Source organism: Typopeltis vanoorti, chromosome 1, assembly GCF_054136105.1.
Source record: "Typopeltis vanoorti isolate ZY-2024b chromosome 1, IOZ_Tvanoo_1.0, whole genome shotgun sequence".
NCBI classification, from domain to species: domain Eukaryota; kingdom Metazoa; phylum Arthropoda; class Arachnida; order Uropygi; family Thelyphonidae; genus Typopeltis; species Typopeltis vanoorti.
The window spans coordinates 145,004,265-145,025,321 of NC_143549.1; the positions used below are offsets into that span (position 1 = coordinate 145,004,265).

Below are 21,057 nucleotides of genomic sequence, written 5' to 3' on the forward strand. Positions count from 1 at the left end.
GTAAATGAAGTAGTCAGTAATCTAGGGAGTTTTACCTTATTTACTCTAACATAACTCGTGCTCGCATATATCTCACATTCCTGATTTTACTTTTATGAAAAAAAGTTTCACAGTTATCTTGAACACGAAAAAAGTTTAAAACTTTAAGAAACAGATAGTGAATGTTGTTATGGCAGTTTCAGATTTTGGAATTTAGCTGAAGAGAATGAGCATTTCAACTCAACAATCATCAGCTTGCCTTTGTTGTTGAGTCGTGTGATCTTTTGTTAATACCACACCAATCACATGCATAGAGATGGAGCAACCAATAGAGGAAATGTGGGAATGAGAGAACTGACATCTACTCAATCTTGGATTGTGTGTGGGGGGGGGGGGGGGGGGGAAGCAGTGAATGAGATGAGGTTGAGGTTCTACTGAGTGGGTGGCAGTGGGCAGCTATGACTTGATTCTGGCAGGGAAGATTAAAAGACCATCATTAAGAGAGCTTGAGACATGATTTTGCAAGAAATAATTGCCAAGATTTTTTAAAAAACTGCCATCTCTAATGTCCTGGATGGGAGAGAAGATGATGCTATTTGGGTAGAAGACTGTTTTAATTTAATTACAAAAACATTGTCGCTAAAGATTCAAACATATTGCATGTTGAAGGTGAGCGGTCGATCGCTTAAATAATGATGAATAAAATTTAAATGCATTTATTTTATAAATAATTTATAAATAGTAAAAATTTAGTTTTTTCTATTATTATTTGTTATTAAAATTTAGTAAAGTCGATTTAGTTTTTTCCCAAATATATCTCACACCACGGTTTTTTAACTTTAATTTTTTGGGGAAAAAGTGTGAGTTATATTCAAGTAAATACAGTATTTATAAGAGGAGAAGAAATGGTATTACTGAAACACATACCAATTACCATATTTCTCCACCATCAATCATGCTATCTCTTAACCAAAAAAAAAATAATAATAATCAAATAATAATAGTAAAAATTTAGTTTTTTCTATTATTATTTGTTATTAAAATTTAGTAAAGTCGATTTAGTTTTTTCCCGAATATATCTCACACCACGGTTTTTTAACTTTAATTTTTTGGGGAAAAAGTGTGAGTTATATTCAAGTAAATACAGTATTTATAAGAGGAGAAGAAATGGTATGACTGAAACACATACCAATTACCATATTTCTCCACCATCAATCATGCTATCTCTTAACCAAAAAAAAAATAATAATAATCAAATAATAATAGTAAAAATAAATAATACTACAGTGAAGAGATGAATATCTAGGGTGATGAATAATGTGAAATGTTAATCATCCCCATGATACTATACACTGTGAGGTCCATTACAAGGTGATCCAGAGGTTTTCAGAAATATAGCTTTTATTTTTATTTTTTTTATTTAAGCACCTCATGAAATTACAACTAAAAAACATTAATCAACAGGCCATTATGTTCAATGGCTTTGATTGATCATTCTCCATAAACACACCTATCTACACTATACTAAAAAGGCATAGCTCTTGAATCCTTGGATACATATAGCTATTGATGCCTAGTCTCAGCTTCAGCAATGCTGACAAAACAATATGAAAAGTGAGAGTCAGAGAGAGAGAGTACAGAAAGTGAGCCACCAATCAAAACAAAATAATCAGATAGAATTAGGTCAGGATTGTATGAAAGAGAAGTTCCATTTCACTTTCTCTCCATCTTTTTTCTTTGTGTGTGTGTGCATGAACATCTCCAAATTGCTGTGTGCAGTCAGTCTACTGGAGAAAAATCCACTTTCATTGACCAACTCATGCAGAACAGCAGGCAATGATTTATGGTTTTTTAATGGTGCAAGAACAGCAAAAATCATACTGCACTATATCAAAGGTTATAGCAGTACACAAGGTAAGACAATTACATACATCCATGCCGTAGCAGGATTCGAACCCATCACTTGTTAGTTGGAGAGCTGGTATACTAGCCACTCGCCCAACCAGGCTGGCACAGAACAGCAGGCACTCGCTTTATTTTCTGAGAAGAGAATTTGTTGCTGATGGCATATTTATCTGGAACCAGTTTAAATTAATTACACCCTTGAAATTCTACCTACTGTACAACATGATTATATGCTCAAGCTGATCACTTATTGGGACCTAGGGTGAGTGATATTGCATTGGCCATTGATTCTGAACAATAAGAAATTCACTGAATCATTAGATTAGACATAAATGAATAATCATATACTGCTAAAGTAAAAAAGTGAAGTGCCTTTTAAGAACAAACACTTCCACTTGGTTTACATTAAAAAAAATTATTTATTCTTATAAAGATATAAGAACAAACATACAGAACAAATAATCATAATTATTTCTTCTGCATAGTCAATTATTTATACTGATGTAAAAAATTAATATAAAGAAAACTTCCTGCACCTTTGCTCTCCACAACCTAAATCTACAAATACTTCTATGGCTGCTGTTCATCAATAATAGGTTAGCATCAATAATACCTCAACTCTCTGTCAAATCAATTCAAATGCATGCAGCAACTAGTCAACACTACCTCACAGTGCATCTCCAAACTCAGACAGTCTGCCATCTTATGCTTTTTGCCCATCCATGGTACTAGTGTACTACAGGCTGACCAACCTCTTGTGGATGGGTTCCTCATAAAAAATTAAAAAAATACTACTGCATGAAATTGGAAGAAGAGAGTCTAATCTTGTTGCACAGCTTTACAGATAAATAGACACGTGATATATCTTATGAAGAAATTACTGATGGTCACTGGTCCAGTCCCTATTCCTGTTCTCCTGATAAATTTTCTGTGACTAACACAAAATTTAATTGCCTAATTTTCTAACTCCACTCCAGAAGCAATTTACTATGTCAGTCATCACCATAATTTCTAATGAGATTCAACATTATATTTAAATGACCAACCTGACAATGTTTCATGACTCATTTTTAGAGGCAATTTACAAACTGTATGAACACCTGGTAGATTCATTTTGCTCATCACAATATTGCTGAACTCTGTGGAATGGATTTTAGTGAAATGTGATATTTCGAATCCTTACAAAAATTTATCAAGCCATCTCAGTTTTGGGTTCAACTAGATTATCTGCAAGAGTAGAAAGGAGTAAAACAAGTCTAAATTATATACTGTAATAATGTGAATGGTGAAATATAATAAAATGTAATGAAATTTGGAATTTAAAATGGGTACTAAAATATGCCCACCTGTTAGTGTCATGTCGATCATTTGACTTGGAAAATGATTTGAACTGATAGTAATATGTACATACATGTTGGGGAAAAAATTAATGAAATTTGGTACTAGAATATTAACACTTTGTGAATTATTTCAATTTTGGTTTCAACTGACACATTTGTAGTGGCAAAATTATGTAAAACAAAGCTATGTTTATACTATTATGTTTAAGACAACAACTAGTGAAAGTTATACACACTACACTAACTTGATACACTCACTAGATTTTTAAAGTAGCACCATTTGATAATAGTCTTTGAATTTAGGTACTATAACTTCATCAAAAATTTGACTCTGAAGAATATCAAAAATGCATTAGATGTAAATGATTAAAAGATCCTATAAGCCTGATATATATTCTGGCATGAGTATTTGCTGCAGTGCAGACTTTCGTCTCAGGTTCAAGAATGGTTCTCTTTGCCCATCCATGGTACTAGTGTACTACAGGCTGACCAACCTCTTGTGGATGGGTTCCTCATAAAAAATATAAAAAAATGTTACTGCATGAAATTGGAAGAAGAGAGTCTAATCTTGTTGCACAGCTTTACAGATAAATAGACACGTGATATTCATTTGTACCAGGCAGAAGTCTGGTATAAATGAATTGTTTTAATAATAAGAAAGACAAAACATAATTATACTGTACAACTGCCTTGATATGAACAGTCACTAAAAATCCATTCCAGTTGGTGATTGAATGATGGAGACGTTGTAGAGCAGGTGCCCTCCCTCGATGAGTCCTTGGACTCCCTGGAGGTGTCAAATAATAATAATAAAATACAATTACAAAATGAATTATTGTCTATATCATTCCTTTTATTACAGTGAACAGCTGTGAATTACTTTAAATGGCATATACATCTTCAGTCTTGCAACATTATGGAACAGACTGGATACATCAGTTTGGCATACTAAACAATTCACCTTGAATTCACCAAAGTCCAGTGAATGACAATAGCATTATAGATAGCCAGGAGAAACATAATGCTCCAGCAATATATTATTTTATTTTTTTTTAATTTTATTTTTCATGAGAATATTTGCCTATGAAAGATTGCAAAACTATCAAAAATTATAACTCAATGGGTGGGCTAAGCATGAGGCACCCCAAAAATCTTGTTCTAGGGTCCAAACATGGAACTTTTTTGAGCCATAAAATTGATGTTATATTATAAAATTTGAGTGAAATTGTGATTTGTGTATTAATGTAAGGAAAGTGAATTAATATCCTATTTTGTGAGAAAAAAAGGCAAGACTGTGTTTTGGTAGCATTGCAGGTGACCAAGTCATCCTCATATTCACTGAAGACTGGTGCAACTATTTGCATTTTAGAGTCCTGGTGAATCTTGAAGCATGAGATGTTTAGACACTAATGTTTAGAAAATGAGCAGGTGAAATAAAGTATCATCAGCAAAGTTGTTTTTTTTTTTTTTTTTTTTTTTTTGAATGCGTTGAATATAGGCCTTGCTTCCATGCAAAGGTAGATGAGGCATCTGCCATACTGGGATAGATGCCTGGTCAGCATAAAAAACACGTGTTAGTTCTGAAGATCAACTTCGGAGTACAAATGCAGAAATTGGGACAAAAATACTTTTTTTTTTTCTCTATATAGCTTCAAGATTCTTCTGATGACAATAAAGACTATGGAAGGCACCTGATACACTGTTTATAATATGGTAGGAGGTGATTTGCCTTGGTCATTTCTGCTGGCACTAGAAAATACTATAAGGAAAGTTAGCTGTATCTTCAAGTGCTGTTGCAAGAATGCCATTTTGGTGGGAAACAGATAAGCAGAAGTTATGCCTCGTGATTCTTACAAGTGGCTAGAAGACATAACTGCTATTTGTACAGGAGGTGAGTTTTCTGCATTTGACCCTATTAAAGTCAGATTTTGGTTTGATGATGATTGGTTTGCACTTACTTCATGATTCAGCATATGCAAATAATGCAGGAGTTCTATAATTACATAATAACTAACAGAAAGAGTTCACACTATTAACAGAGAAACAAGTCTAGAGTTACACATATAGATAGCATATGGCCATTGGAATGAAGATGGTATGTTTTGTTTTGTGACACAAGGTACCATCTTCAGTGAATTTTATTTATTTTTTTTTACTCTAATGATGCTGGTTTTAATCCAGCAAAAAATATTAGCACCTTCAGAAATGCCAAACCTATTTTGTTCTTATATGGTGTTGCCAATTAACACTACTAAAAAATGTGTGATGAATGTACAATAGATGGTCTTGTTATAAAAAAATATAATTTCAATAAATTACACCAAGACAAAAATTATTCCCATTAAATGGGATACTAAGGTAAGTGATGCGAGTTAATAGCCTATATATATAAGTTACCCTGTCCTGAAAATACTTCAGGAGCAAACGTTATTTGCTTACACTTGGATTAAGGATTAAACAGAATATCATTTCTTGGCATCTTTAATTTATTCCCACTGAAAACCCACAACTGGCTCTGCAACTATTGCTTCCCGTTAACGAAGAGCTGCTTGTAGTTTGAACATTAAGGTGTAGTACAACTTTTTGATTCGATTAGATGTTTTGATTACAATGTGACTGACCAGCGAAGGTCATTCAAGCAAATAAAATAACTAAAACAATCCAGTATTTATATATTAAATAATGTAGATCAATGTCGCTCACAAACATAAAAAATATTTGTTCTCCTGGAAATTTAAAATGTTAGTTTGGAAGAAAAAGAAAGTGAACGTTATTAACTCATTAAACCTGGACGAGAAATGTATTAAAATCACACAAAATGCTAATTGCGTTACATGCCATTCACTGGTAATACATTATTCACACGAATTACAAAAATGCCCAAAACAACGCACTTTTGACATTACCTAATCTCTGACCGACATAAATATTTACTAAAGACGTCGCGACATCTAGTTAAAAATCTAAATGTCGCGACTGTATTTAATGTTCCCATTATGTGGTGGGAGAAAAACAACGCCTTCACGTAATCTAATTTGGAAGAGATTAAAGTATTATTACAATTACAAACTTAGGTTCATATTATATTATAAACCTATATTGCGAAAGAGCAGCATAGATTTGTTAGGGAGACGTCTGGTTTTAGTGCCTTAGTTACATTTTATAATAGGGTGACTAGTGTATTGGGCAGAGGAGATGCATATACAGCAATTTACATGAATTTCGCTAAAGCAGTTCATTGAATATCACATGAAAAATTATTAGTGAAAAACTGAGCAGGCGGAGGATGGATAGTCAGTTGGTAGTTTGGTTTCTTGGATGGTCGACTGATAGACGCCAGCGAGTTGTACATGGGGATGCAATGTCCGAAAAAGGTAGTGGCGAGTTATTTATACAGGTTTCTTTTCTGGAAAAACTGTTGTTTAATGTGTGTGTGTGTGTGTGTGTGTGTGTGTGTGTGTGTGTGTGTGTGTGTGTGTGTGTGTGTGTGTGTGTGTGTGTGTGTGTGTGTGTGTGTGTGTGTGTGTGTGTGTGTGTGCGTGTGTGTGTGTGTGTGTGTGGTAAGTAGAGAGATATTCAATTGTTTGCTAATGATGCAAAATTTGGAAAAACAATATCAGGAAATTTTGGTGTGATATTGTTGATGCAAGGAATTTGAATTGGGCTGGTGCTTTGGAGTGAAGAATGGAGATGTCACTTTAATGTTGCTAAGAGGTGTAAAGATATGCACTTTGGCCAGAGATTATTCAGTGAGGTTTATCATATTGGAGGAACTTTGCCTTTATGAGGTAGAAGTAAGTGAATGTAAATAGGGAGCTGAAGTTCAGGGGACCACTGCAAAAGTTACCCAGAAAATTACTGCTATAATGTGGAGAACCATGATGACTACCAACATGGAGGTGATAGTTACATTGTATGAGGCACTAATCGCGCCACATTTGGATTTCTGTGTACAGATCTGATCAGCTGGTTATATTGGTGATAAGTAAACATTGGAGAGAGTGACTAATCGATGGAATGTGGTCTGCAGCGCTTGGTTGGCAGAGAGAGGAGGAGGAGAATTTATATTAACTAAGATATAAACATGAGAGTGGGGCCTATGGGAATTATTGCACAGGATGATGGAAGAACAAGAGTTGTTCCCTAGAAACTGTACAAAAGTCATGTGAAGAAGATTCTTTCCATAGCGAGTGGTCAGGGCCGCGCCAACCCGAGGGTGCAAAGGGTGCACCGCATCCGGGCGGCAAGAAACAAATATCAAATATTTATTTTATGTGGCTAATATCTAATTTGGATTATATGATGCAGTATAATCATTAATTCAACATCAACATCGTAAAATTTAACTAATATAATATTAATAACCCTTACTTTTAGATGTCAGACGGGAGAAAAAGATTTTCTGGAGCAGAATATAGAAAACGAAGAGCACAGAAAGAAGAAAATGTAAAAAAATTTACGACTCCTATTTCCAATTATTTTGCATCTACATCTTCATGCACAGACAAATCTTCAGTTGTTCGAGAAAATTTTGAAGATTCTTCTTCTTCTGCCATACAGTTAACTGAAGATTCTATAGCTGCTAAAAAAACGATTCTTAGAAAATTCATCTTTCACTTCTGAAACTCTCAACAGCTCACTCGGTTCACTGGAAGAAACAGGTGACAAAAACGTGTGCAATACAAATATAACAACCGAAAACTCTCATGAATTCTATCCTTCAGCATGATTTTAATGATCCAGGAAAGTGGCCTTTAAAAATAACAGATAATCTCAAAATGATTCTGATAGATGTTGGACCAAAACAAATTTATGATATTGATTTTCCAAAAGATGAAAAAAAAAACCCAGATCATTTTCAGCAGATTTTTACTATAAACGATTAAGTAATAACAAAAAGGTACACAGAAATTGGTTATTGCATTCTAAATGCAAAAATTCAGTATATTGTTTTCCTTGTAAAATTTTTAACGATACAATTAATGCGTTCAATGATACAATTGGTTATTGCGATTGCCAACATTTACCCGAGAACATTAGGGCACCATGAAAAAATTGAAGCACATATCAAATGTTACAAGTCATGGATCGATTTTAAAAAGTCATTTATAAATAATAATACAATAGATTCGGTAAATGAACAGTTAATAAAACTAGAAAAAAATCGTTCGAAATCGGTAATAGAAAGGATTATTTATACAGTTCAATTTTTAGCAGGACAAAATTTAGCTTTCAGAGGTAACAGTAATAAACTTTTTGAAGATAGCAACGGTAATTTTTTAATTACCGGTGCTATCGATAATGTAATGGCAAATCATATAATGCATTTTTTGAAAATTATGGAGACAACTACCGTGTTTGAATAAAAACTTTAGTTTTAGTATGAAAGGAAATTTAAGGAAGCCTGCGAAATTCTGATAAACCACCCAAATATCAACAACAAAGATGGCATGAAAATTCCAAGGATCTGGATGGCACACATTCAGCCTACCTAATGCATAAGTTCCAACATAAGTCAGGACTCTAACCAATCTTCAACTAGCATTAGAAACCATTCCATACCAACTGGCTGGAATGTACAATTATAATCATGATGTTAATATGTGTATATAGATAGATACGTGTTGATACGCCCAATGTACTCCTACAACCAATAGATAACACTAATAATAGGACTCTAGCGTTGATGTATAATTTTTTTTTCACCAGAGGTCAGGCCAACAATTGTTGTAGAAGTTGGGCAGTATCTTTAACAAACCAGTTTGATTGCAGTGTAGCTTGTTTTCTGTGTATAGTTGTATGCTCCAGATGATGACCTTGACATAAAGGTCGAAACGGCGATTGTAGATTTTAGTTATATTAAACTAAAGTTTTTATTCAAACACGGTAGTTGTCTCCATAATTTTCAAAAAAATGCATTCGGATCACCGTGTAAGCTTAAAAGAAAGGATGCAAATCATATAAGTCGAATACAAACCCATAAGAACAAAATGCCACATTATTTAGGCGAAAAAATTCAAAATGAAATAATTTTAATAACTGGGGAAAAAATAAAATCTAATATTGTTAAGATGCTAAAATTAAATAAATATTACGCTATCATTTTAGACACCACTCCAGACGCATCTCACGAAAATCAATTAAGTATTGTTGTAAGATTTGTTTACCTCGATAATGACAACAAGAAAATAGAAATCAGAGAACACTTTTTAGGATTTTATGCAATTACTAACTCAACAGGCGAAAGTTTAACAAATTTCGTTGTAGATTTTTTGCAGTCAGAAAATATAAATCTTTACGATTTACGTGTTCAAGCATATGATAACGGGCAAATATGAATGGAAAAAATCAGGGTCTCCAGAAGAGAATATTAGATATGAACCCAAGAGCGTTTTACGCACCATGTGCCGTTCATACGCTTAATCTAGTTGCAAATGCTTCTGCGAGTGTTCCGCGTGAAATAGCATTTTTTTTTCATTAATTCATTAAATATATTTTTTTTTTTTTCTAAATCAGCCTATCTTTGGAAAATTTTAAAAGAGGAATGCAAGTTTTACTGTTAAAAAAGTTTGTGATACGAAATGGTCAAGCCGCATAGACGCTGTAAAAGCTTTAAAATATAATTTAGAAAAAAATATACGATACTTTATACATTTTATATCAAGATAAATCAAGAGATAGCGACACAAGAAACGTAGCTGAATCATTATCATTAAAAATTAAATCTTTCAAATTCATAAGTTCTCTTGTTATATGGCACCCAATTTTATTGAAAATTAATGTCATTAGTAATTTGATGCAAAAATAGAACGTAATTATGTCTACAATAATGAAAATGTTGATAGACCTAAAAAATTATTTAAAGGATTGTAGAATAGATGAGGCATTCAAAAATATGTTAGGGGAAGCAACCGAAATTGCAAATACAGTGGATTGTGATCCAATTTTTGTGATGCAATTAATCTTTGTTTATATTAAGAAATAATTGTTGTTCTTTTTTTTTTGTTTGTTTTTGAAAAAATGTTAAAAATAACTATACGAAACTATGTATTCTGTGTTTTTCATAAATAAGATATGTAACTCTTGGTTTGCATAAATTGTTATTTTATTTATTGTAATAAATGCTACATGCAATTCCTTTTAGTTATATCTTTAAGGGCGGACGATAAAAGTTTGCACCCGAGCGGCAAATACCCTTGGCGCGCCCATACGAGTTGTGAATGAGAGGAATGCATTTCCAGAGTGGGTTGTGAGTGCTTCAAACCTGAATGTCTTTGAGACATGTACAATAGTTATTGTGATCTGTGAATATTTGACCTTATGAGATGAGGCTTGGAAATAATATAATAGCAATACTACTTACTGTGGACAATCTGTCTGGAATTAATGAGTTATAAAAAGTTCATCTTAGCTCTCTATGTCCATCATACTTTCTTAATTTCCCGAAGTGTAGGTTGATGTACCAGCAATTCAAGCATTACTTCATGCAATATGTGTGAAAAAATGTCACTCAGTCTGTTGTATCCCATAATCTTCTCAACGTCTGAAAAAAAATAAAAAATGAATACATAAACACCGTATTTTTCTAAGTCCGTGGCGATCAAAAAACAGAGATCATAGAAAAGATAGACAACTTCCTCTGGTGGTGCTAAATCCTAGTAGGCATGTCTGATCTAGCGCGAATTCTATGGTTGAACTTTCTTAAGTAGTAAAATTATATATATATATATATAATTACTTGTATACGCCTAGGAAACTTGATGAAACAAGGCTTATAATTTATAACAGTATTTCTTCTGGAAGTTAAGTGCTAGAAGGATTGTTATATATAATATATATATATATTCATTTTTCTAAATTAACTGACTTAAAACCCGAGAATTATAACACAATGACATTTATTTGAAAAAACGCAACATGTTTCGTCAAGAACGACTTCATCAGGCGATAAGAACATAGAAAGATATTAAAAGACACGAAATTAACATTGACACACTCCAAAGCTATACAATTATAAAGCCATAATATTCGACTGTAAATTACAGTTATTATGAGCTTGAACTACAGTCCGAGTTAAAGTTCTATTGTTGTACACCTGTGCATGTGTGGAATCACGCGATCTCCAGTATCTAATAGTAGAGTTGAAAGAGTCAGGCAAATTATAGCTAAGATTGTTATTCATGTGAAAAGGGTCCAAGGTGATTTCTTTTGACTCGACAATGCGCCGCTCTACTTCATCATGGCAGATGTGTAGGTTTGAAGTTGATGTCCAGTTTATTTCATATTGGTGGCTTTCGTTGTTCGTGTTTATTGAAAACAGGACATGGCTTGACAGAGCAGTTGCTCTGGTTCTTTTATAAGCAATGTCTCGCTGGTGCTCTTCGAGTCGTAGTAAGATAGATTTCTCTGTCTGCCCATAGTAAGGCTTTCCGCATTCACAAGTGACCTTGTATACACCTGGGAATTGTAGAAGATTGTGAGGTTGTTTATAGTTGTTGAAGGGTGATCTTATTTTTGGCATAGTTGAGAAGCACGTTTTTATGTTAAACTTCTTTAGAATTCTTCTCAGCTTTTTGGACAGTGTGCTGATATATGGCAAGACGATATGACCTTTGGAGTCGTCCTGTGTCTCTACGTTGCTACGTTGACGCTGGGATAATTGGCTGTTAATATTTTTTAGAGAGTAGCCATTGTTTTTAAAGGTCCATTTAAGATGTTGTAGTTCCTTTTTCAGTTCTTCTTCATCTCACAGTACAGATCTTGCACGATTTTCGCTAGAGTTGATATAATACCCAACTTTTGCGCTGGATGGTGATGGGATGACGCATGCAAATATCTGTCTGTATGAGTTGGCTTTCTAAATATAGAGACTTTAATTGATTCAGGCGTCTTGGTGAGTTTAACATCTAGGAAACAGATGGAACTATTTTCTTCAATCTCCATAGTCAATTTTATATCTTGATGGCGGTTGTTTAAGTGGTCGAGAAACTTGTGAAGATTCTCAGTACCATGCTCCCATATGAGGAATATATCATCCACATATCTAAGCCAAATTTTCGGTTTTAAAGTAAAAGAGGAGATTGCTTTTTGTTCAAATTCCTCGAAAAAAATGTTGGCTAACACAGGAGAGAGGGGGGCTTCCCATAGCTAATCCTTTGACCTGTTTGTATAGTTTACCTTCGAATTCAAAATAGCCAGAGTTTACACAGTGAGATAACAGAGAGAACATTTTAATTGAAATCTTGTTTTTTAAAATATGGAGAACGTCCTGTGTCGGAACGTTGGTAAAGAGTGCTACCACGTCAAAGCTCACCATGATGTCACAAGATTTTAGTTTTAGGTCCTTTATTTTAGAGGCAAAATCTGTTGAGTTTTTAATATAAGAAGAAGATTTTCCCGCATAAGCTTTTAACGATGACGCCAAATATTAAACTCACCAAGACGCCTGAATCAGTAGAGCGGCGCATTGTCGAGTCAAAAGAAATCACCTTGGACCCTTTTCACATGAATAGCAATCTTAGCTATAATTTGCCTGACTCTTTCAACTCTACTATTAGATACTGGAGATCGCGTGATTCCACACACGCACAGGTGTACAACAATAGAACTTTAACTCGGACTGTAGTTCAAGCTCATAATAACAGTAATTTACAGTCGAATATTATGGCTTTATAATTGTATAGCTTTGGAGTGTGTCAATGTTAATTTCGTGTCTTTTAATATCTTTCTATGTTCTTATCGCCTGATGAAGTCGTTCTTGACGAAACACTGCGTTTTTTCAAATAAATGTCATTGTGTTATAATTCTCGGGTTTTAAGTCAGTTAATTTAGAAAAATGAACATATCCCAACCCCGAGTTAATAGTACTAATCATATATATATATATATATATATATATATATATATATATATATATCAAAAGTTTCTTCCACAGAACCTGTTTTATTTCAGATAATAATATATCATATATCTGTTAAAGTTTAGGATCACGAAATGGCTGCAGCTGTCTCCCATACTCTTTCCTCTGATGTCAATGAACTCATTGAGTTCCTTGGACTCTTGCAGTAAAACACAGTTATATATGATTTATTTTAAAAGAGACAAAGAAGTAATATGAGCCATACTGGAATAAATATCTGTTCATACTCACCATAAACATTCTCTGAGAAAATTTTCCCCACCACATCTCTCAGAAATAGAGATGTGGAAGAGCTCATTGCTAAATGTTACTCAATATATTATATTGAGAAATCGATATATCAACTTCCGTCATCACGACTAAAAATAATGATGCAGAAGTATTCTAATCTGTTAACATCATTTATTCTTCAGCCAGTTATAAGTTTTATGGAGGTGAGGAAAACATTTGACGATATATATTGGACAATCGCTAGTGTTTTCTGAGCTACCATACATCAAGGTGACCAAAAGTAAAAATGCCATTTTTGTTTTAAAAACTGAATAACATAGCTGCCTGTGTAGCTTGTAAAAGTGGTATGTGCTGCCAACGGCTCTAGATCACCGGAAGAAAGAGCGTTTATAAAATAATCTGTGCTTTGTATCCAACATATTTCAATGGTATTGAAATGTTATTTCAATTTAAATGGCTACCAATGTACCCATGTGTTTATTGACGTGTAAAGATATCAAGACTGATACATCCTTTGGGAATTAAAGGGAAGATTTTATTTCTTTGGATTGCTTGGGAGATTTTTGGTAACGCTTCCATTATACCGGACTGTCACATGAATAATTTCGGACTAAAATTGCATTTTCCTACAGCAACACTTTCAAGGCTTTTTTTTTAAATTTTTTTAGTAAGTTGGAATTAGTCAATTCTTTGTGTTAGCAAGAAAGGACTTTCCTTCAAAACTGATTTTTAATCCTGTCACTCAAAAATAAATTGACTGCGGCATTCACATCTAGAGGTACTCTCATAAGTGCAGAAGCCAACTGCTTTCCAAAAGGTAAGAGAGCGTGTTAATGGTAGTACTGCATTTGAAGAGCTCTGAAAGATAAGTTATTTAGTTTTTTTTAAAAAAAATTGCGTTATTACTTTAAAAATTGTGCTAGAAGTAGAATATATTGCAGAGTTAATTAGTTTAGCTTAAAAAGTTTGTTTTAAATAGAGTTAATTTAGTATTTTGATAAGCACATGGCACCAAAGCGAAGAAAGGCAATGGCGTCCAAAACGCCGTATTTGCTTGAAGAATTTAACCAAAGGGAATTCGTCCGGTGTAAGGTCTGTGGAATGTATGCTTCGCCGAGAGCGGCTAGAGTTTGGTTTGAGAGCAATAGTAGTGGGAAAGTGTCATGAAAGCGAGAATCTGTGTGTCTCAGGCGCGAGATTGACGTGGTGGATGAGAGTCAGAATGCGATAGAAAATTGTGATGTAATGTCAGATAACATAGAGAGTGAGTTTAAAAGTGGTATAGTTGATGGTGAAAGTAAAAGTACGGGCGAGAGAATGGTTTGACTGATAAAAAAAAATGAAGAGTTAGCTGCAATGAGGGAGATAGCTTGGTTGCGCAGAATGATACATAGGGCAAAGCGGCAGCTAGAGCGATTACAAAAATGTCTGCCGAGTGGATCAGCTAACAAAAAAAGCAAGTGCGTGATAAGATAAATGAGAACATGATAGGGAGAGAAAGAAAAATTAAAGAGCAAGTGTTATATGTGAGTCAGTAGTAAAAGGTGTAATAGATGAGAGTTTGACAAAATCGTGCGTTCCGGGAGCCAAAATGAATAATGTAAGTGAGGCTATTAGAGCACAGAAGCATAAGGTGAATGAAATGATAGTAGTGGCCAGAACGAATGATTTAAAAGGTGAAAAATTTGCTATGAGGGAGGACTTGAAAGAATTACTAGCGGTAGCAAAAGAGTGAGAGAGTTAAGATAGTTAGTCGGTTGCCACGGTATGACAGAGTAGAGCTGAGAAGGAGGGCCATAATTGCGAATGACTTATGCATAGGTTATGTAGGAGTTTGTGGATGTGTGGAGTGAGTTTGACGGGCAAGAGGACTTATACAAGAAGGATGGTTTGCATCTGAATGGATTTGGTGAATTGGAAACTGGAAAAATTGTTTGTGAATGAAGTGAAAGTGGATGTGCAGAATCAGGGAAACAAGAGCTTTCAGGGAGGGTGGGGATGCTGCTAAGTGGACATGCAGACATCATTGAGGCAGTTGAGTGTAAGAATGTGTATAATTTACCTGAGTTAGGACGAAGGATAACAAACTAAAATGGGATAGTTTATATCAGGCGTCAAAATAGGGGGGATAGGGGACTTTTGCACTTTATGTACTCTAATGCCAGGAGTATTCGGAATAAGAAGCAGGAATTTTTGGTCTTGGTTAGTTATTCCTGGCCACAGGTTATTGGCATTAGTGAGACATGGCTAACAGAAGATGTTAGGGGATAGAATGTGAGGGGGTATAGTGTATTCAGGAAAGACAGAGAGAAAAGAATGTGGCAAGGAGTGTTGCTGATGATAGCTGACGAACTGCAGCTAAAGAAATATAAGTTTAATTTCAGGATAGTGAAAATAGCGCGTTTGACGCTATCTGGTGTGAGATTGAGGTTACCAGAACAAAATTTACAGTTGGGTGCTGTATAGACCAGGCGAGGGAATAGATGATGGAGACAATATGCATAGGAAAATAGACCCAATGAGTGGAGCACAAGTAATTATTATGGGGGATTTCAACTATGGTAATATTGATTGAAGGGAGGAGAGGACAAGTGGGAGGAAGAAAATGAATCTTATGCAGTTACTAAGGGATAACTACCTGAGACAGCATGTAACGGAATATACTAGGGGTTCGAGAATGCTTGACCTAGTAATTGCACCTGAGAAATTGACTATTATGAATATGACCATATTGCCACCAACTGGTGAGAGTGATCATAAGGTCTTAACCTGGGAAGTGGCTAAATGTGTGGAATTTTCAATTAAGGCTGGGTACAAGTGGAATTACCGGAATGGTAAGTATGATGAGCTTAGGTGATTGCTTGAATCAGTGCCATGGCATGTTAAACTGCAAGGTCTGGATGTTGATAGTGCATGGGAAGTGGTTAAGGAGCGTTTGAGGAAGGTAATGGCTGACTGCATACCTAGAGTCCAGAGAGTAAGTCAAGTGGGAGTTAAATGGACGAATAACACCATTAAGCTTGAGCTGCAAAAAAATAAACAATTGTGGATGAAATTTAAGGAGAAAGGTGACTTGCAGGCACACGAACAATACAAAGCATAAGCCAGAAGGGAGACTAGTCTGGTAAGAAAAGCTGAAGAAGATTATGAAAGTAAATTAGCAATGCAAGCTAAAGTGAATCCCAAACAGTTCTTTCGATATGCTGCAAGTAAAAGAAAAAATGTATACGGCAAAATGATTCTAAGGAATACCGATGGCAGGGAGGTAACTGAATCAGATGAAATAGTAGAAATACTAAGCGAACATTTTGCAAGAGTATATCATCATCCAGGCTATGATATTGCAGGAATGATGGAATGAATGGCTAATGCAGGAATTGAAGTGAATGAAATGGAAGTGAATAGTATATTACAGAACCTTAATGTTAATACATCTGTGGGATTGGATGGGATACCAGCTCGAGTCTTACGTGAAGCAGCAAAGGAATTGTCAGTGCCCTTGACCATATTGTTTAATTTAAGTCTCAGCTCTGGGTTAGTCCTAAGGGGTGGAAAGAGGGGAAGATAGTCCCATTGCATTAAGGAGGTTCCAAGACTGATGTTGCAGATTACCTACCGATCAGCATATCAGGAATCGTTGTCAAGGTTTTGGAGATATTTTAGTCAAAATCAAAATACAGGAATGGACAGATGAAAATGGGATACTGTATGGGGGACTGCATGGTTTTGTGAAGGGTAGATCATGCCTCAGTAACTTGCTCCCATTTAATAATACAGTGACCGATGAACTGGATAAGGGTAATGGATTTAGAGTGACACTGCTGGACTTTACTAAGGCCTTTGACAGGATACCACATGGAATTCTAATCAGTAAACTGCAGCACATGGGGATGGATATAGGAGTGATGAGACAGACAGGAGGGTGGTTGATGGAGAGATATCAGAGAGTAGTTTATTCAGGAGTGGGGTCCAATAGAAGGCCTGTTACTAGTGGTATGCCACAGGGTTTTGTTCTTGGACCACTGCTATTTAATGTTTTCATTAATGATATGGGAAAGATCTGAGAGGAACTGTTCATTTATTTGCTGAAGATGCAAAGTTGGGTAGAGCAATAGTGAATGCACATGATGTCAAAATTTTGCAGGATGATTTCTAAAGATTGACAGTCTGGGCTAATGAGAATAGATGTCAGTTTAATGTAGCAAAGTGTTAGGTTATGCATTTTGGGATTAAAAAGTTAGCAGTAGTATATCACATTGGTGGAACTGCACTCCAGGAGGTTGACGAAGCCAGATATTTTGGTGTATTGGTGGATAGGAAGTTGAAGTTTAGGGGACACATAGCAAATTAGGCTAAATCAGCTCATCAGATCACTCGGTTACTGAAGAATACTTTGATGAGCAGAGATAAGCAAGTTATTGATCCCCTTTATCGAGCCGTGATAAGACCCCAGCTTACTACTGTGCCCAGATCTGGGTCCCTGGGTTTCTTCTCGATGGGGAGCTGGCAGAGACGATCCAGAGACAAGTGACCAAGATGGTAGCTGGTCTATGGAATGAACCTTACGAGATCAGGTTGAAGATCTGTGGGTTACAGAAATTGGTTGATAGGCGGAAATGGGGTGATATGATCGAGATATTCAAATGACTGAAGGGTTTTAAAAGATTAATTCAGAGGACATTTTTCAGAACAGGTCTGGTGATGGAAGAACTAGGGGCCTTCCATGGAAACTGAGCAAGAGGTAGCTAGCAAGGGTGTTAGAACTAAATTTTTTACTTGGAGAGTGGTGAATGAGTGGAATAAGCTGCTGGAGTTTGTTGTAGGTGCCATGACTGTAAATGAGTTCAAAGCAAGGTATGATAGATACTGTGCGAATACCAAATAGTTTTTCTTGATATGTCAACTTGGTTAGTCTAAGACCTCCTTGGAGTTGCCCGTAATAATAATAATAAAAGAGTGCTGCCTACTCCCTTTAGGGATAAAAAGGCATTAGTTGATCTATATTTCATTTCTTTTTACAGCTATAATTGTTTTACTCTATTAAACAATTACGATCTCCAACAATGTATCAAACTATTTCAACCAATCAATATCTTCATTAGTTAACACTGCTGAATATATATATTTGTTTGTGTTACTTTTCTTTTTGACTTACTGTGTGTAGCTCAGTGGATGTGGTGTTTGCAAACCATGGCTCTTGACCCCATGAAGGAAGACTTGATTTCGAATCTAGTCGGTGTCTAGAGGAAATTTTTTCTAAGCCTTTTTTTTTTTGACCGGTTCCAGAGTTAGTCCATCTCGGACACCAGCAAGCAGATTTTTCTCCCGGAAATTCGGGTTTTTCGTCCCGTAAACTCAAGAAAATCGAGCGTAGAACCCACAGGCATTAAATATAAATATATATATATTGCGTTAGGTACCACGAGATAGCGGCACTTGTTGAGCCATGTAATTAGTGATAGCCTTGGGCCAGCTATCTCTTAATGGGTACTAGTGGAGATTGAACTGCCCACTCAGTCTCCAAAAGTAGTTAGTGCTAAAACGGCCTCACCTACTCCCTATAGGAGAATAAAAGCCGTTAGCTGATTTTTTTGTTGTTATATATCTATCTTCGATTACACAGATATATATATATATATATATATACATACACACACCAATGCACAAAGTAGCCCAGAAGTAACAGGTACTAGAAAACATTCAGTACAGATTCGTGTTAAAATTTATTTCGATTGATTTTGAGTGGACAGTTATATTTTGATTACATTGCACATATATTCTGCTAATTTTTTTTTCTTACTTAAAGAATTCCCTCACTGTCATTAGTTCTGGGCTACCTTCTATTCATGATCTTTTAACCGTTTGCTGCTAGCTCCACATTGTCATGAAACTGAATTCTTGGGTGTGGCACAGCTAACGACTGAAGAACATGAATCAGCTGTATTTGTTTGGACCGAGTTTTCTAAGTATATACAGTTAATCTTTTATTTTAGGGTAATCGAAATCCTGATACGTCGTTTATCTATCTATGGCATTTTTCCCATAAAGGTTAACCATGCAACCGGCCAAGACGTCCAAGTTATGATGGACGCGAAGTGCATATTAAAATTGTAATACCATTGATATTACGTTGAAATATATGATGGATACGAAGCGTATGCGATCCATAATGACCGGTAAGGTGGATAAAATATGAATATCTAAAAACTCTATTTTGCGATCAAATATAATTACTGAAGAATAGGTCTTCAAAGCATTGTGGTATTCTCACTGAACGATGACAGTCAATTGCAAACTAAAGACAGTCACAAGGATACAAAGTGTTCCGAAGGTTAAACTGTTTTTGAACAATTTTTAAGCTGGAAAGCAGAAATACAATCCATTCATTGCAGGGGTAGACTTCTGTAGCTAATTGGTTCAAAAGATATATTTCGGTGATTACACCACATTTTTTTTTTCTTTACAATCCATTAACATTAAGCCAGCACAGAACGGTTACAGATCCACTTTTAGTTGATTTATATTTATTTACTGGTTTTTCCGAATTTTAATGGTCTGATTAGCAGTGTTTTGGAAAAGAGTAATGGTTAGCGGCCTCCACGATAAAATGAGCCAGACAAAATTATGTTGAGCAAAATTATATTGATTATAAAAGCCCGTGTAAAAATAGTGTTCTTGCATCCAAAGACCATTTTAAATTAGATTTTAGTCGTCAATTAAAAGAAACTTCTTCGAAGTTTATTTTAGGACCAGTTCTTGAGTCATTCAATCTCTGACGTGTTTGAGAAGTTTCCACGAGGTAAAAACCAACTTTTCACTCTGTTAACTCAAGAAAAACGACTTAAGTGCTCCGTTAGGGAGAACTTAAGGCTGCGTCAGTTGTTTGCTGTATTCTCCTCTGCAAGTGCTAATATCACTGAAAGCCAATCACAGTATGAGTGATCCATGACTAAGGATTGAGTATCTGCCCCGTAGTCCACCAGCAAGAATAAATGGCATCTCCTTCTCCCTTTCGGGCAGAAATGCGTTAGAGGATTCATAAAAAATAATATCAAGTTCATACAAAAATGGTCGTCTCTCCAAGCAATGAATTTAAAATCTATAGAGGAATGAAAGGGTATAAGCGAAGTCGTTTCTGCCTTAAACGTTTTGGAGGGAGTGGACAGTTTAAACACTACCAATAGCAGGCACCAGACTTAATTATATAAATGACACCCGACAAAAGAGACAAAACAAATTTCTTCAATCCCATACTCTCTAACATAGTTTCTCTGAAATAGTGTGGGCTCTATGGTTGAGTTTCCCCCAGATGAAAAACTTTTCTGGTAGAACGCCTGCTTGCCCGTGCCTAACAAACTCGAGAATCAGGCGAGGAAAGAATTAAGTTTCTGTAGCTATTGACTGGATTATTTTGTATATGTACCAGTATTTGGATTTTAGCAAAAAAGAAGGTTCATATGGACTTCGAACATACCAGGATAGTCAATAAGTGACTAGCTGTATATTTCATCTCCCTTTAAAGACTAAAGCATATTAGCCATATAATTTATCAAGACTTGGCCTTAAGAATCTGTCAAGAGTGGATTTTTGGATAGAGCACCCAAATTCGAATTTGCAATTCAGTGTAAGAAGACTTAACATATTGTCTTAGCAAACGCATCTAGAATTTTTCTCAAGTGAAAA

The 21,057-nt window shown here is 35.2% G+C and overlaps 1 protein-coding gene across 1 annotated transcript in view; it reads right to left on the reverse strand.

The window, feature by feature from the left end:
• Positions 1-21,057, reverse strand: part of LOC150110508 (protein phosphatase Mn(2+)-dependent 1K-like) — an 86,401-nt gene that overhangs the window by 64,192 nt on the left and 1,152 nt on the right. The window contains exon 2 of the mRNA XM_090400224.1: positions 6,131-6,175. Coding sequence (XP_090256350.1) covers positions 6,131-6,175 — 45 coding nt within the window. The remainder of the gene's footprint in view (positions 1-6,130; positions 6,176-21,057) is intronic.